The 18,106-nt window shown below is 57.0% G+C and overlaps 1 protein-coding gene across 7 annotated transcripts in view; it reads left to right on the top strand.

Moving 5' to 3' along the window:
* The first annotated feature begins 408 nt into the window (after positions 1 to 408).
* Positions 409 to 18,106, top strand: part of MTSS2 (MTSS I-BAR domain containing 2) — an 83,341-nt gene continuing 65,643 nt past the window's right edge. The window contains exon 1 of one of the 7 annotated variants that reach the window (XM_050922370.1): positions 409 to 816. In XM_050922370.1, the coding sequence (XP_050778327.1) occupies positions 748 to 816 (69 nt within the window). In that variant the 5' untranslated portion in view covers positions 409 to 747. The remainder of the gene's footprint in view (positions 817 to 18,106) is intronic. The other 6 variants (XM_050922371.1, XM_050922369.1, XM_050922372.1 and 3 more) reach the window with 6 other exon arrangements.

The following is an 18,106-nucleotide window of genomic DNA, read 5'->3' as shown; positions in this document are numbered from 1 at the left end:
TGGCTGCAGCTTGCCACGGGACTAAGGTCACCCGGGTGCGCTTCCATTCAGCCCTAAAATAACCAGCTGCGCCCCTCCCCGCCGCACCTTGGAGGTAAGAGGCAGGAGCTGCAGCGGCCTTGGACCAAACCCCGCCCACGTGCACTGGGGGGGGGGTGACACTCCCAGGGCCCCATCCCCGGAGCAAACCCCCTCGGCTTGCGGCGCCGGGCACCCCCCGCCCCGCGCGGTCCCTCCCCGCCCATGTGACCGCGGCGCCTCTCGGGTTACAGCGCCTCCGCTGCCCGCTCCGAGCCACACGGCGCCCGGCGCAGCGCACGAAGCAGCGGGTCCATTTTGCGTCGCTCCAGCCGGCTCCGGGCAGCCCTGGGCTGGGGGCGGGGGCCGTGCATGGGCATCGCAGCCGCTCCCCGGATCCCGGACCCCCCGATGGCTGCGGAAGGGGGGCTCGCTTCGGCCCTGGGGCGCGGAGCCGCTGCCCGGCGGTGAAAGTGCCCGACAAAAGGAGCAGGCGTGAGCTCGCTTCACTTCGCTCCGAGCCGCGGCTCGCCTGGAAGCGCCGCGGTCTGGCTGCGGCGGGGGGTTGCTTTAGTCCCAGTCTGGAGCCCAGGGAGAGGAGCTGGAAGCCGAAGCGCTCCTGAAGGCTGCCCCGGTTTCTGGTGGTTTCCCCGGGGGATTTTCCCCGCCCCAGGATTGCACGATCGCCCCCGATTCCCCCCGGGCTGGGCGCGCTGGGATTTGCTGATTATGGAGACGGTGGAAAAGGAGTGCGGGGCCCTGGGTGGCCTTTTCCAAGCCATCGTCAATGACATGAAGGTAAGGACCCCCCCCCCCCAGTCAGAAACCTCCAGCCAGCGGGACATCTCCTCTGCCTCCGATCCCCGGCAGGGAAAGGGAGGCGGGTGGGTCTGCGGCGCTGGAAACCCGGTAAACAATATTGACTGAAAAACAAAATCCGCAGCCAGGCTGCGGGAGCGCTGAGCAGCTCCTCGGCCCCTTGGGGCTTTACTCCGGATTGGCCCCTCGCGGAAGGGGCCCCAGAGCAGCGCGCCGGACCGCTGCCTTTCCGCGCACTGCCGGGGAGCGGGCACCCAACCGGCCCGTTCCTCGCAGCCTGGAGTCCCCGGGAGCTCACCTGAGGACTCGCTTCGGGACCTGGGGGGACACTTGACATCGGGCTTAGCGCTGGCTTGGGGGGAAGAGAGAGAATGGGCTGAATGTTCTCAAGGCGCAACATCTCTGGGTTCCCTTGGTCCTGCCTCAGCCGGGGGCTGGCCTGGGGGGTTCTCCAGCTCTTTCCAGCCCGACCTGGCTCTGATTTCCCTGCCAAGGGGCTGCGGATTGTGGCTCTGGGATCATCCACTTGGGGTGTTTGGAGGAGCCCCGAGCCCGGCCAGTGCTGTCACTGGCAAGGCCGGGGGGAAATCGGTTAACTGCCCTGGGGGTGCAGGCCGCAGGATGCTGAAGGGACGGCCCTGGGGCAGCGGGGTGTAGCGCAGATCCCAGGGTTCTGTCCCGTACCTGGGAGAGCCCCACTCTGGCCTGCAGTGCTGAGGGCCGTGGGTCCCACGCCTGCATCCAGGTCAGGGTCGCCTGGCGGGACGTTAACCAATTGGTGGTTAATTCCCACACTGAGAACAGGGGGCTGTGAGAAGCCAGTCAGTCATGTCGGCCTATAACATTCTCAAGCACTGAGGGACTGTCTGGGTGTCAACCATTTGCATGCCCAGCTGCTGCCCCCAGGGCCGGCTAGCCTGGGATCTGGCCACTTTCAAACCTAGGCAGGTCAGAATGGCCAGCCTGGCTCAGAGCGCAGTCCAGCTAGTGCCTCAGTGGCCCCAACTAGCTGACTGAGGAGAGGGCACCGCACTACATTGGTCTTCCCTGGCTCACTTTGCTGTGGGGCTCCTGTGGGCAGTGGGGTGGATGGGCTGAGCAAGTGGATTGTATTTTTTACTGCATTTGTGGGACAGAGGTTGGACCGTGTGCCCCTCCCCCCCCCCGCACTGTCCGAGCTCCTATGTCCCGCTAGCCTGGCAAGCAGTACAACTGGCCGGTTGCCACCTCGGCCCCCTGCCCCAATGCCTGTCTGTCTGTCCCTTGCTGTGCAGAGTTCTGGGCTGCCTGGACAAATGCAGCCGTTGGTTCAGAGGCACCTTGTTACCAAGTGCTGCTGGAGCAGGAGAGACCTGACAGGTCATCCTTGGTGTTTCCCCAGGGCTGCCTGTAGCTGCTGGAGGGATTCTGGGGTCTTCAAAGAGAGAGAGAGAGAGGTGCCAGTTGGGAAGCTAAAGCCAAACCTCCACAGCTTCAGTAGCCTGCTGGTTCCTGTGCACCCTCCTTGCCAGCTTTCGAGATGCTCCCGGCCTTGAGAGTCCATCTCTCTTTCCCCTGGCCGCCCCTAGCTCTGGGTGTATTTTCTCTGCCTCCAGGCCCCCCTGCCCACCACCCTGCTGGGCTCCCTGCTCTCCAGCACGGGGTGGGTGAATTGCAATGCCGCAGGCCGGCTCAGCTGCCTGACAGGGCTCAGGAATTGGCTGCACCCCTCGGTCAGTTCACTGTGGAAGAGCTCCGGGTTTAGACCCATCAGGCCGGTCTCTTCTGTGCCTACCTGGTAGGCTAAGATCTGCATTGGGCCAGCTCCAGCCTGCTTCTCCCTCCCACTGCACTGTGCCCTTTCCCCACACTGGCCATGGGGCTGAGCGCTGGAGCAGCCCATGCTCCACGGGAAACTTGAGCTCAGTTGGGGAGTGGGTGCGAGGGGCACCAGGCTTGTCCGAATGCTGCAAGTGCAGCTTTGCCCTGAAGACAGGCCGTCTAGCACTGGCTGGCTTGGCATAGGGCCCCGTGCAGTGGGGATTGTTCTGCTGCGTGCGACTCCAGCCAGCCCCATAGGAGCTGACCTGGGGCTGGGGGGTTGGGGAGGTGAGCTGGGTTCCAGGCCGGACTGCAGGAGCACCAGAGCTGTCTGCTGGGTGCTGCTCCGTTATACCTGGGTACCCATCTGCACAGCCCTGAGTTGACCCGAGAGGATAACAGGCCTGCAGGTGCTACTGTGTGAGCAGGAAAACTCACAGGATGAGCTGCAGGCCTGGCCACTGGGAGAGCCGGCTTCTTTCGTATCATCCGAGCTGCAGGCAGTGAGAGGCAATGAACGTGGGGCACTGGGAGCCGTTTACACCACGATGTCTTGCAGAGCAGACTAGGTAGGCAGGCAGGGCAGCGTGGTACCTGCACCCCGGAGCTGTATGCTCTGGGGGAGCCGAGGGAAGGTTTTCCAAAGCTGAGCGCAGGGAAGTAAGGTGGGACCCCTGGAACCAGCCACGCCAGCTCTCCTCCATCGCCAGGACCCTTGGGTGTTTCTAGTTAGATTGGCTCATGGCAGCCTGAGAGGGGAGATGCCCCTGGCGCTCTCTCCCAGGCTAGTGGCAGAAAGGTGGCTCGTGGTGAATAGCTGGAAGGAGCCAAGTTCCCAAGGGGATTTGAGGCAGTGGAGCAGGGAATGCGTCATTCCTGCACAGAGGGACTCGCCCTTCTCTCTCTCCCGCCTGTCCTGGGCTCCGAGAAAGGCAGCTCGCCTGTTTGGAGGCGCTGTGCCGAAGCAGGGGGAGCAGGGTGTGTGTCAGAGGGGATAGAGGGAGGAAGAGACCACAAGGCTCTGCATTTTCCTATGCCCTCTGGCACCCCGGCACAGCACTGCAGGTGCCCCCTCCCCCCCGGGCACCGATGGGTGGTTACTCACAGCTCAGCAGGAGCCCCTGCCATGAGGAGGAATTTGGCTGCTCTTCTGGCTCTCTCTGTCTGGTATCCACATGGCCTCCAGGGCCCTGCCTTGCACCATGGCCTCACTTTGTACGCAGTGCCAGGCAGAACGGTCAGTGTTCCCAGAACAGCAGCCTCCTGTGGGCACCTGCTCCCCCTCTGGGCGCTGGCCCAGCGCCAGTGGTGGGGCACATGGGGGCTGCCCCCTGTGGGGAGGCATGCCAAGTCATTTGGCTGCAGGGCTCAGGAGTGGCCAGGGTCCAGCTGTGGTGAATCCCCTCCCTGGGGGTAATGCTTCCCACTCGAGGGCTGCTGCCCCCTGCTTATTTGGGGTGGTACGGGGGTGTGCCTGCCAGGGCGGGGCTGGCATCACTCTCTCAGAGTCTTGAAATAACATTTCCCGGGCACATTTTTGTGTCACGTGGTGGGCTTGGCACAGAGCTCGAACAGAAACTCTGCCTCTGCTGTGGGCTGGCCCAGCCCTGGCTGTCAGTTGCCGGGGGGCGCTCCTAGGTGTGGACTAACTGAAAGGCGCTCGAAGCACCCAAGAGCTGGGGGAGGTGATTAGAAGAACTACCCAAGTGTATCTGGACTAAAGGCACATCCATGCTGCTACCTGGCTGCTCTTCTCCCCAAGGAGCAAGAGGACCTGACTGGGCTGGGCCAAGGGACATCGCTCAGGACCTTGGGAGGAGATGGAGCACAAGGAAACCAGCTGAAGGGCTGGAACAACGTTTGCCCAACAAAGCCCCTACTGTCTAGCAGAGCATGCGACTGTCTGTCAGGGGAGTGGTGGAAGACTCATTGCCTGAGTCACTTCAAGCCAGACCGGGCAGAGCGCTGGATGTAGGGACAGCGCTGCATTGGCTCGAAGGGAACAGACGCTCTGATTTAATGGCTGTTTTCCAGCTCTGATTCCTGTGGTTCTGCAAGTCAGCTGCTCTCTGGCGTCTGGCTGACAAAGGCTGTGAGTGGCAGTTGCTTTAGTGAGGCGGGTTCTTACGGCTTGTGAACAGACCGTGCCAGGCTTTTCCCCACACCTGGGAGGCAAACCGAGAGCAGAGACTGCCCGGTGGGTATTCGGGTGCTTTGTGTGTGTGTGCAATAGCACAAGCACAGACTCGCCCCTCAGGTGCAGTATGGATGCGCTGTGTACGTGCACACCCCATAGAGACCACATGATAGCATCCCTGCCACACTCAGCGGTGGTGTCCGCTCCACGCAGAGAAAGCCAGACTGATCTCACGGCCCATCGTGGCGTCTCTGGCTTAGCACGTGTGTGAAGGGCCTTCCCTTGACCCTTTTGTGTGAACAGCATGAGGGTCTGTGGAGATGCCATTGGAGGATAAAGGCTGCGTTACCTTATGCTGGCTTGCTACCGCTGCTGTTGTTTATAACTTGTCGGAGGGGTAAGTCGGCTTTCCAGCTGCACGTACACACCCCTAAATACCCTCTGGCCCCAGCTATGGAACACGCAGGCTGCATGTGAGATGATGGGAAATCCTCTCCCCATCTGTGTATCCCAAAGCCAATGCAGCTCTGTTACCGTTCCTCAGCCCCACCGCTCCTGCAGGTGAGTTCCCAGCCAGCCTGCTGCTTTGCAGAACCACACACACTAGCACAGATGGTGTGAGCTGGGACCTTCTCTGGGCCTTCCCGCTCTGAAACCCATGTGCTTCCCCCGGGGGTTATACACAGCTAAGAGAGGCCCAGGCTCCTGTTAGTGTTGCTATTATAATAGTCACTAAAGGCTCCAGCTGAGATCAGGGCCGTGTTGTGCAAACGCAGTGTAGGCTCTTTGGGACAGGGTCTCTCTCGTATTCGCTAAATAGACAGGCAGAGGCCAGGGAGGGAAACTGAGGTACCGAGCGGTGAATAGAACCCAGGTCTTCACAAGCCACTCCAGTACCCTCTCCACTGGATCACGCCGATCAACCCTATATCAACATCTCCGGTAGGTCTACTATGCAAAATGGTTGCCACGTCCCTGGCTTTTGCCTGAAGACTGCAGGTATTAGTGCTCCATGCAGGGGGAGAGTTTTATAACATGCTGCCCCCTTCCGAGCACCGCTCCTCCTCCCAGTCCTCATGACAGGAGGGCAGATCTGAAGCCAGAGAGCTGTACCAAGCGAGTGATGAATGCAAGGCGCTTCGTGTTTACAAGATAACTGGACTGGGGCTACATGGACGCCTGTAAGCAGGACGTGCCCAGGGGACACTGCTCAGGTTGTTGCTATCGCAAAAGGTCTCTGGGATTACATTGTCTGGAGACCCAACATTTCAGATGAGATGTTCTCTCCGCTGTCAGCTGGATGGGATGGGGCATTACAGTGGCCATGTTTGTTGTGGGCATATGGGTGAAGGTAAGAGCTCCAGGATTTGCATACAGCACAGATCCTGCAATTAGTGCACTTAATAGCAAGCGCACTGGGATTTGCATATTGTACAATTGCTAACTGCATTCCAATTAACGACCATTTGAGATGCAAATCTCAGCACTCTGATTAGCTAGCTGCACACTGCCAACAATCACAGCACCAGAGTTTGCATCTCGTAGTCACCAAGAATTGATTCAAGCTGCGACAGCTGGATGAAAGTCAGTGAATGTCCAAGTTCCCCTGGCTCTGATTCGCCGAGCCAGGCCATTTCTGCTTAGTATGTGGCTATTGACTTCTGTGGAGTTGAACATTAAGGTTCATTGGCCCTGGGAGGCAAATATTGACCCATGCAAAACTGAGGGCAGTGACTGCTTCCATGGAAACTCGATGTTGATCAAACACGAAGCCAGCGTCTGCATTAGGATGGTTACAGACATTTGGATGGTGTCCGCTGGAAGTCGCTCCAGTATGGCCCATGATTGTCTCAGGAGGAAGAATCTTTGTTTTAAATTAATATTCTGAGCAGGCAATGAAGCCAATGGGGCTGCAAAACACTGTTATTCACCTCTGATGGGCCAATCAGGAAGCTGAGATTTGCATGTGTGACCTGATTGGTCACCAATGGTGACTGATCCTTGTGATTGCTCTCAGCTGCTGTCATTCAGGAGGTAGCCCTCTCCGTGCACGTTGGGTTGGATCCCCGCGGAGTGGTTCCACACCCGCGTTCAGCCAGCCGGGAGCCAGGCTCATGTGAAGCAACGTGTGAGACTCTGCTCCAACTGCTGCACTTGCCGAGGGATCCTCAGTCCCCCGCGAGCCACCGCCCTTCTCCTCTGCACGGTTCCCGGATCTTCTTCCTTGTGCTCTTAGCTTTGGAGGGCGAGGGAGGGTGCCGCAGAGCAGCCCAGCGTTTGGCTTTGCTGCTTTATAAACCTGGGCTCAGCCTCAGGTTTGAGCCCAAGCCTCCCACAAGTCTGTCGGACTCAGGTCAGTCCACACCCAGGTCCTAGATCCCATCCAAGAAGGGATCTGACCCCCTCGTGACTTGGGGCCAAGCTGTGTCTAGGCGCAGTTCAAGCCACAGACCCCAGTCAGGTCTGCACAGTGTAGTATGGACGTATTAGCAGGACTGGGAGATCCGGGTCCAGTAACTGTAACCTCTGTTTGCAATGCACTGTGGATGGGAAACCCTGAATGTGCAAGAGCGGGTCCCACAGACGGGGTTTGCAATGCAGTGTAGACACCCCCGAGGGATAGGCTATCGCTGCCCGAGGCACGTGACTCCTAGTCAAGGCAGAGTTTGAAGACCACTAAGCAAAGAGGGCCTGCACAGTGCTGGCACCAAGCCAGCAAGGGGGAGTGGAGATGGAGACCCGTGAGCGAGAGAGTCTGGGGTCAAGGGCATGGCCAAGAGGGAACTCCAGCCTGTGGCCACTGCCCTGGCTCCAGCTGCACCCACCCTGGTCCGGGAGAGAGTCACTTCAGTGTCTGTGGCCGTGTCCAGCTCTGTTTCCGCTCCCATCCCCTGCTTCTCTTTGTGGCTGCGAGCCCGTTTGACCCAGCTTGCTCTACACCTTCATTTGGATCGGTCACCTTCCCTCCAGGTTGCTCTGTTTTCTAGTGGGAGCAAACCTCTCCCTCGGCTCACTCCTTCAGCGTGCACTTCTCTTCCTGCTACCAGGCACCGAGCAGCGGTTTGCAAGTTCCCAGCCACCCTGATCCTGCTCACGCTCTTGTGACCCTACTTTCCTCCCCAGGCTTCACCTCGCTTGCGTTTTCCCTGCATTAAATTGCATCATTCAGGACATACCCAGGTTTCTCCAGGCCCCTCTGTCTCCATTCTTCCTTCTCTCTAATAACAGGTGACCCTTCCCGTGCCAGGCCCTCCATTCCCACTGATGTGGATGTTCTTGACAAATGCCGTTACTGCTTCAGCCCGGGAGGGTCCATCTGCAGTCCCCCCGCTCTCTGACCTGGGCCTCCCGTACTTTGCTCTCAGTGATTGTTTGTCTGACACTAGCTCTAGAGCCTCCAGCATGAATCAGGTCCCCACTGTGCAAGGGGCTGTACAAACGCATAGTGAGAGATAGGCGTTGCCTCAGAGAGTGTAGGCCTGACTGGTATCTAGGCACCAAACGCCCACCATGCCCAGTGGTTGATTTCAGTGGGCGTTAGATGCTTGACTAGCTCTGTGGATCTGGGCCTTGCAGTCTAACTTGGTGAGAGAGATGCGGGACAGGAGGGGAAGCAGAGATGCAAGGGACTTTCCCATGGTTACAAGCCAAACAAGGAATAGTGCACGTCTCTCCTGACCCAATCCAGTGCCTGGCCCACCAGCCCACACTGTCTCCATAGACCTTGTTTTGGTTGCCAATCTCACAGCGCTTTATGTTGGTTGGTAAATGGCATTATCCCTCTACTGTAGATGGGGAAACTGAGTCATGGCACAGAGTGGTGCTATGACTTGCCCAGAGTAGGTCAGTGGCAGCACGGCGAATTATCCCAGGCACCCTGACTCCGCTCCCGAGTCGCCGATTCCCTGGGCCAGGCTGGTGGGGAAGCAGTGGGTGAGGCTCAGGAGGTCTGTGAAAGAACCCCCCAAACTAGGCTGCTTCTCGGAATGTCTTTGCGCTCCCCAGGGCTAGCACTCGGGTCCTTGCTGCATCTAGCCAGGTTAGCCATGCCCCAGGAACAGCCTGTCTGGCGGTGTGGTGGGCATGGGGAATGGGAAGGACCTATCATAGAATATCAGGGTTGGAAGGGACCTCAGGAGGTCATCTAGTCCACAGGGCTGCCCAGCAGGGGGATGGGCAAGTGGGGCAATTTGCCCCTGGCTCCACAGGGCCCCCCAAAAGAATATAGTATTCTACAGTATTGCAACTTTGTTTTTGGAAGGGGCCCCCAAAATTGCTTTGCCCCAGGTCACCTAAATCGTCTGGGCAGCTCTTCTAGTCCAACCCCCTGCTCAAAGAAGGACCAACCCCAACTAAATCATCCCAGCCAGGGCTTTGTCAAGCCTGACCTTTAAAACCTATCAGAGGGGTTAAGGGATTCAAAGAAGGCAATATGCCAGCTCAGCTGAGCATGGGCTAAGCGGGGGGACCTGCTCGCCATGTGTGTACCTGAGGCCTGGTGGCTCCATGGGGGAAGACGGGGATGTGACGGGAGCTCCATTGTTTGGGGGGTGCAGCCCTGCCCTGACCAAGGCTTTGTACATCCCCACAGCATCCTGTTCCCCCAGCCCTCTCTGAAATGCCCCACACGGTGTCACTCCCACCACTTCCCTTTGGAGAACTGGCTGAGTGGGCTGGATCTCTGGTGAGGCCTTTGGGGCCAGACCCACACAGAGGCTGTCATAACTGTACCTCTGCAATTGTCCTTGGGTTAATCTTGTCCCACTGCTCCTCACTTCCCTCCCTCCTCCTCGTACAAGCAGCAGGTCAAGCCGGGAATCACTGGGGGGATGGAGAGCTGAGGAAATAAGCCAGCTGAGGACCTGCAGAGAGGTTCAGGCCGAGCTTTGAGAGTGGGCCCAGTAGGAGTTCGGCTGGGAGCTCCACTGCCTGCTGGAGCTTTGTGCTGGTTAAAGAAGTAAATGTTGTATTTGAAACGTACTGGTTTAGAGCCAGAAGAGGCAAAGCCCAGCCACACAGTGTGGGATTACGGCCAGTCTGCCAGTAAACCCTGGGTGACCAAGTGGCCATTCCCTCCTCAGCCCCACAGAGGGCCCTGCAAGGGCCCCAAACCCCACTACTGTAGTAAGCCAAAGTCTTGCTTAATTTCATGCATGTTTATTGACACCGTCCCCGCCCGTGGCGCGCTCCCCTCCCAGGATTCCTCTCACGCACGGCGCCGTGAAATTCATCCTCTTGTGCTTGTCTGTCCGGCAGCCTCACGCACCCACCCATGGAGCCTCAAGTGCTGGGCCGTTCCGTGAACTGCTGGGCATTCACTTGGGGCCTTGCCTGGGCTCGGCATTGCTGACAGCCCATTGGTCGCGGTGGTGGCTCTAAGCTGCCTTTATGTCTCCTCCAAAGCTGGGGCTGGCTGTGGGGCCAAACTGTGCCACCCCCTCACTCTGCTGCAGGCAAGTCAGAGCCGCCTGTGGGCTGCTCTAACTTCTGCTGGTGAGGTGCACCGGAGTGCTGTGCACGCTGGCCCTGCCGCCAGCATGCCTCCTTCATGGGATGGGGTTTGCCCAGGAGGGGCTGGTCAGCTATGCCAGCCGTGAGTCTCCGCATACCAGGGAATCCTCACCTGCTCTGGAGGGCAGTGGTAAGGTCGCTTTGCAGCACCCCACAAGGGTGGCAGGGTCTGGCCTGTAGTGGCTGGTGTTCCCTCTAGTGGAAGATTGAATTATGATACTTCTTGGTGGAGAAAATAGCTTTGGGGGCTAGCAGGAAGGGGAATGGGAAAACACAGCAGAGTGGATTGTTTGTAGCAAACCTTGAGGCCTGTGTCCTTAGTAGCAGGAAGATCCCAAATCCCCTGCACATGCAATGTCCCATGCTCCTGGCTTGTATTCAGGAGCAATGTCTTTTGCAGGCTGTCTGGCATGCATCATCAGTCTCTGCATCATTCGCATCTTTGCTGCAGCCCCGGCCAAGCAAGTGGAGGGGGCAACTTTGCTGTACATTTTCCCGTTTTGGCGGGGGCGGGGGGGGGGTTGTGCTCTGTAGGGTGAACGCTGGCATGTAGTTTGGGCTCAGTGTCTGACCTGCCTTGAAGCTGTTAGGAATCCGGGGCAGAGCAATTGTCCTCCTGATTCTAAAAAAGCCCCAGAACCTCAGAAAGCTTGCTGGGAAATTCCAAGCCTCTGAAGTGAAGCGTTCTGCACAGAGCCATGCTGGTGGTGGTGGTGAGGGCGATGCACACAGGAGGATGCGAAGGAACAGATCCGTGTTGTCCTCAGAGGCACGGGGGGAATATCCAACGTGGCCAAAAGGCAGGACACAACCCTGGCTTTGTGCTCAGGCTGCTCGCAGGCAGGGTTGCAGAACTTCAGTCTTCATGGCCCACACGGTGCCTGCAAAGAGACGAGGACACTTGTCCAGCTAGAAACCAGACCAGCCTCCATTGTGCAAGTCACTGACCGGCCGTCGGGGGCCAGCTGCCCTCAGTCCCTCGCATGCTGACCCACGGTTTGGGCCCCAGAACACACAGGCCAGGCAGGGTCCCACGGTCCGACCCTCAACCAGCTCCAGGGCAAGGGATTAGCTGCACAGCTGAGCGCTTCCCATTTTCACACTTACGGGATTAGCGGAGAAGAGAAAAGTAAACTGAGCGGGACCTGCGGCAGGGGCCCAATCCTCCATGCTCCTGAGCATACTCAGCACCCGGGATGGCACCTGGCAGGGTGGGGTTCGTTGACAGTCAGAGCAGGCTAAGGAGTCTCAGTAAACCAGGCCCACGGCCTCTAATCCCTGGGCAGAGAGTAGAGTCCAGCCCCCATTCCTGGCCCATTTCCCACCCTGCTGGGGGCTCTGACCTCCAGTCCTGCCCCTCTGACCCCGCATGAGCTGGGTCTCGTCCTGCTGCCCCACTGGCCTTTCCCAGGGCTGTGGCAGTTGCTGCGGCCTATGGGGAGGGCCGGGCTCTGCATGACTATTCAGTCCCCAGGGGAGATGTTCACACGTTCCATGGAGCTGGCTCTGGATGCAAGACCTGCCAGGGATCTGCGGATGAAAGAGTTGCTGTTTGCCCCTGGCAGTGAGGAAGGGACTGTGCAGAGAGATGTCTCTGTGCCCTGCACAACCGCCTCATTCAGGGGTAGGCAGCTCGATGTGCCCGCGGGCCCGGCGCAGGCTGCCTGAATGAGCCTTTGGAAAACCACAGCCGCTTGGAGCTGGGAAGGAGAGAGAACAAACCCCACTCCAGTGCATTGCCGGTCGGGGGGGAGGATGCCCCGGAGCCTGGGAATGCGCAGAGAAAAGGGGAGAGCCCGCAGCCCTGCTCTGCCCTCCCCCCGTCTGCTGAGAGGAGGGCTACGAGCTAGCCAAGGAGGTCTCTTGGCATGGGGGCCTAGCTGTTAGACAGCACCCTCCCCTCGAGGGGTATCCTCCTGTGTGAGCCCTTCCCGCGCCCTGCGATCTCTACCTCTGGGCCTGGCTGGGGTGGTGGGCGCCCGCCAACCCATTGCTCCAGCTGGATTGGATTGGATATTTTTTTCTTTTAGTTTTTTCCTCATTTTGTTTTTTAAACAAGTCCTTTGGCACCTAGTGGTGGGAGCTGCCGTGCGAGTGGCAACATAGATCAGGCTGCAACTCAGGACACCTGGATTCTTATTCCAGCTCTCCCACTGGCTTCCTGTGCAACCTGGAGCAAATCACGTCCCCGCTCCCTGCCTCGATTTCCCCCTGGGTAAAATGGGAATGTGACTCAGAGGCTCTGAGTTGCAGAGACAAAGAGATATAGTAGTGCTGTAATTAACAGCTGTCGTCAGACTCCGGCTAGCTTCCCGAGCCCTTAGAACCGATAGAATCGCTTCCACGCGTCTTAGTGCTTGAGGGTTTTGAACATGCTATTAGATGTTTTTTACAAAATCCAGCGTTTCGGCAGAGCCCGGTTTCCTGGCTGGCACAAGCTCTCTTTTTCCAAATATTGCACAGACGACCACCAGACTTCAGAGCTGGCCTCTGGTGCCTTCACGTTCTGGCATGCGGCAGAGCTGCCCATGGCGAGCTGGCTTTGCTGAAGAGTACGTTCCCCAGCGCCGCTGCATTGCCAACCTTGTGGCTGTCACTAGGAGAGAGAGTTGTTTATTTTTTGCTTTTACCTTAATTAGGTTGATTTTTAAAAAAAAAACCCTAATAATCAGTGAATTTGGTGGAATATTCCATGAGGCACATAAAGAGCCGCTGACTCTCCATGGAAAGGCTTGGAAAATATTTCCATTGGCGGTGCTGCGGGCAAGAGAGAGATTCTCTATGTTCTTGCTTATTTTCCTTCTCTTGATTTTTTTTAAATTAGACTGAGCCAAATCCTGTGTTCAAGAAAATAATCCTATTGCCGTCCCTTCAGCTGCTCTGGAAGTACCCAGATACCCAGCTGGATAGATTGGCTAGCTTGGTGTAAGCGTGGAAGACAGGCTGGACTCTGCTCCCCATATGTCTGTCTCCACGGAAGGGCCATGGTAGGACAATGCACTGGTGTTGTGCTTGCTGTGGGTGACTGTGTTTGTGTGGGCCCCGGGCGAGATAAAGGATTCACTTCCGCTGCCACCGGTGGGAGTTCTCCTTTAGCTCATGTGGGGAAGTGGAGGAGCTAGGACCCGGATCCTCACAGGCATTGCGGTTCCAAACTCCCATTGAAATCCAGGCCAGTTCAGCACCTATGTCCACGCTGCATGCTCAGCTTGGGCCCTGACTCAGGGTTGAGCTCAAGCCTCCCTTCTGTCCACGCACAAATCAGTCTGACTCGGATCAGCAGTTATTCAGGACTTAGGTCCTAGGAGCCTGTCTGGGGGTGGGTCCTGCTGTGAGGCGGGTCCAGCTTTCCAAGCCCTGTCATTCTGCAGTGTGGACACAGCTCAGGCAGCAGACCCAAGTCAGGTCTGCGCAGTGCAGTGTGGACACAGCTCAGGTGGCGGACCCAAGTCAGGTCTGCGCAGTGCAGTGTGAATATGTCAGCTCGGTGATGAGTTCCCAGCCTAGCAGTTGTAAACCCAGTGCAGGCTGAAATGCCCTTGAGGATCGAGGCCTAAGGCTCCAGTGTGAGCTGTTACCAAGATTGGACGCTCTTCAGGACAAGGATGGTCTTTGTTCTGTGTCTGTACAGCCCCTGGCACCGTAGGGCCCTGGGTACTTACTGCAATACAGTACTGCAAATGATAGTGGTGGTTCTGCCTAGTGCTGCTAGCTCTTGCCTGATGGTTGCTGTGCTCTTAAATCTCCAGCTCCTGGCTTCATGAGACCCACAGCTTTCATTTTGTAGCCCTGCCGGCTGCCAGGGCAGGCTGGGAAAGTGCCCCAAGGGTAACCTGGGCTCAGCCCGGGAAGGCAAACACAAAGAACCAACATTTATTATTGTTTAAAATGCATTTTAAACAAACTGCCCTTGCTTTTCAGCTGGTCTCATGATTTTTGGGGGGCCTGACTCATGATTCTTGAACGCCTGGGGTGTGTGTGTGTGTGTGATTCATCTAATAATTGTCTGTTGCCTGCAGCCCATGGAGTTATTACAAAGCAGCTTTGACTGATTCTCATGCGCTCGCTGTATGGGACAGCAGGTTGGCTGCACACAATGCTTAGCACTCGTATCACAGTGGCTGCTCAGCATCTCGCTGCCCCTATGTTTGACCCATGCTCGGGGCACTGCATCAGCACTTTGGGGCAGGGGCAGTCACACAATGGAGCCCCCACCAAGGCTTTGAGGCCCCCCACAGTGGAATTATAACAGGCAGTTGGTGCCTTGCCCCTCGTGGTGTCAGATGAGCTGCAGGATTTCCCTTCTCAGGGACCGTGGCACTCCCAGCGGAGCAGACTGCTAGTTGTGATCAGGGGAGGCAGGTTACACATCCTGGGGTCGCTTCCCCTTGTCAGCTAGTCCAGTCCGTTTGAAGCCTTGGCAATATAGTGAAGTGAGCGAGAGCCAGTCCAGCTGTATTAGCGATGGGCTCGAACCGAAGCCCTGGGTCCAAGCTTCCCCGGTATTTGGGGCGGTCCAGACCGGGAGCGGCAGTCACAGCCCCATGGACTGTAGTTCTTTGAGTTAATTAGGCCTAATTAATTAGTGTTGTGGCTTTTTACATGAGCCATGAGTTTAGCTAAGTCACTGGCTTCTCCAGACCTGGTTTCCACTGAGCGATCATCTCCGCTGCCCTACGATGTCTGTACAGGGGATCCTGTGCAATAGGCTGCCGTGTGCTATGGACAGCTTTGAACCCGCTCTATCCTTCCAGATCCAAAGGATCTCCATTGCATCCGGGGCTTTGGTTGAGCCTCTGACCTCCTGTGATATCGCTCGTCTCTGCTCAAACTCTTCCTTATGGTAGAGGTGAGCGGTTATTGGCGAAGCTGCCGGCTCCCCAGCGGGAGGCTGGAGTGTAGCTAGGGCCTTTCTGAGCTGCTCCGGGAGTTTGTCTTGCGCTGCAGCACTGCTCAAGGCCGTGTCTTTTTGTGTTGGAAACACACAAGCGTTAAATGGAAACTGCTGCTGCTAGCCGCAGCTCTCGTCAGGTGAATGACGGAATGTCCCTCTCGGCTGCTTGGGGCGTCCGGGGCTCGCGCTTGCATGGTCTACCCGGCGCGCTGGGTTTTCAGCAAGGTGGGCTGCCTGGACTTCTGACCCGGAAAAATCAGGGAGCTGGTGGCTGTGAGTTATGCAGGCAGTGACAGATGGTTCTTGTTTTCTCTAGATGAATAATCCAGGGGGGTGGAGGGGAATTCAGAGCCAGATCCACAGACTTGGAGCCGGAGTCCTCTATCCTCAAATCAGGTACAGTGCAGAGGCCGTGACAGTGCAGGCTTCTGCACGCTGCGTCAGTGCTGGAGGGAGGAAATGGTTCTGTCTCCAAGGCCCATTCAACCCTTGGGCTCTCCAGAGAGACTGGCAACAAGGGTCTCGATTGGTGCCCGTTGCGGCAGTGCTATTTATGATGTACCCTTGCCCATGCGGATCTGAATCGAGACTCCCATGTGTGTTTCACAAAGGCCTTCCTGTGCTCACTCACTGCTAATCTAGGCTGGATTAGACCTGGAGGGAGGTGGGGGGAAGACTTCATGGCCTGTCAGCAATCCCCCATCTGAACCAGCCAATCCCCCACCCCCATGTGAAATGATTCTTAAAGGCTCTTTTGAAAATCCTTTGTTAGCTGCTATATTTGGGGCCAGATCTTCAGCTGGTGGGAACGGCGGAAGCTCCCTTTAAGTCAGTGACACTTACATCCATGTAGTGGGGGGGGCGGGGAAGGCACCATGAGCAGAGTTGTCTGAGTTCTAATCCCAACTCTGACAGTGACCATCAGTGTTCCATGGGGCTAGTGGCTTAACACCTCTCTCTGCCTCAGTTTGCCCAGCTGTAAAATGGGGCTAATGCCTGCCCCCCAAGGAAGCCGTGGGACATAAAGAGCTTGTGAAGGTGACAAGAGCCAAGGAGCTTTCCCTGATGCATGGGCCATCCCTCTCACCATTGCCAAGTCAGGGTGTGTCTTCGCTGCAGTTCAGTAACCTGCAGTCTTCTTCACAGGGGCCGGCCAGGTGCCAGCTGCGCCTCTTAGCTCTGCCCGCTTAACCGGGACATCACTAGAGTTGCCGCCTTTCCAATTCCAGAAAACCAAACACCCTTGCCCTGCCCTTGCCTGAGGCCCTGCCCCTGCCTTGAGGCCCTGCCCCTGCCTGAGACCCCGCCCCTGCTCACTCCATCCCCCCTCCCTCCATCACTTGCTCTCCCTCACCCTCTCACGTGCTCATTTTCACTGCAGGGCCCAAACAGGCATATTATTGTGTTGTGCTAAATTCAGGTTTTATTTGTTACAGGACACTAGAGCTGGCAGCAAAATAGTCAAAAAGGGTCATTTAAAAAAAATGAAATTTCTCAAAGATTTTCATGATTCTTTCCCTCCCCTCTTCCCATGTTTCATAACCAGCTCCATGATGGGGTTTGGTTTTTGTTTTTGTTTTTTTAGATTGTTATTATAATTTTGTGTGTGGAATTAGGACCGTACATTATCACAGCTGCTGTGGGTCCATTAAAGGCCAGTTCCTGAAGCCCAAATACAAATCCATAGAGCACAACCACAGAAATGCACCTGCCCAGAGACCAGTATAAATAAATCTGTAGAAACGGACTCCCACCCTCCATGCAGACCCACACGTGTACTCGTGTGTACACAGCTCGCGTGCACTAACACACAGACTGCCACACTATTTAATATTGCAGTTGTTGTTTAGTGCTACACCTAAAAAGAGAGAGTCTGCAACAAAGAGTTTATAAAGTAGCTAGACCAGGAGTGGGCAAACTTTTTGGCCTGGAAGCTGCATCGGGTTTCATACATTTTATGGAGGGCCCATTACAGGAGGGGGTCGTGGTCTGCCCCCACCTCCTGTCTGCCCCTCCCCCCTGGACGCCTGCCCCATCTGGGATCCCTGCCTATCCACACACCCCCGCTCCCTGTCCCCTGACTGCCCACGGACCCCCACCGCACCATCCAACCCCTCCTCTCATTCCTGACGGCCCTCCTGGAACCTCTGCCCCATCCATCCACCCCTTCTCCCTGTCCCCTGATTGCCACTGGAACCCCTGCCCATGACTGCCTCTTGCTGCCTCATCCACCCCCCCCTTCCTGACTGCCCCCCTGGGACTCCCACCCCCATTCAACCTCCTGTTCCCCGCCCTGACCCCTATCCACACTCCCACCCACTGATCACCACCTCGAACTCCTCTGCCCTCTATCCTACCCCCCTGCTTCCTGCCCCCTTACCGTGCTGCCTGGAGCACCAGTGGCTGGTGGCACTATAGCTGCGCCACCCAGCTGGAGCCAGGTCACGCTGCCACCACCGTGCAGCACAGAGACCGGGTCAGGCCGGACTCTGCAGCTGTGCTGCCCCAGGAGCTCACAGCCCCGCAGCCCAGAGCACTGCGCCGGCTGAGGCTGTAGGGGAGGGGGGACAGCAGGGGAGGCCAGGACGGTCCTGCGGACCAGATATGACCGTAGTTTGCCCATTGCTGAGCTAGAGAAAGGGGGGAGAAATGTCTGATACACTAACTCTTCTGCAATTACTAGTAAACAACATTCACTTTTTAAGAAATGATACATTTCATTTAGAGTTCCCGTCTCCTTTAAAAACTTGTTATGAAATTAATACTCTACCCACACATTTTATGTCATGGGGTTTTCGTGCACAAGCCAGCAAAAGGAATACAAGGCAGAGTTAGGTGCAAGTTTTATTCACACAGGTGTGCTCACATGCAGCAATACACGCACGTCGCTACCCAAAGACAGTCTCATACACATGCACAATCCATAC

Source organism: Gopherus flavomarginatus, chromosome 14 (assembly GCF_025201925.1).
Source record: "Gopherus flavomarginatus isolate rGopFla2 chromosome 14, rGopFla2.mat.asm, whole genome shotgun sequence".
Taxonomy (NCBI): Eukaryota; Metazoa; Chordata; order Testudines; family Testudinidae; genus Gopherus; species Gopherus flavomarginatus.
The sequence above is the reverse complement of the archived record's forward strand: the minus strand, read 5'-3'. Positions and strand labels throughout refer to the sequence as shown.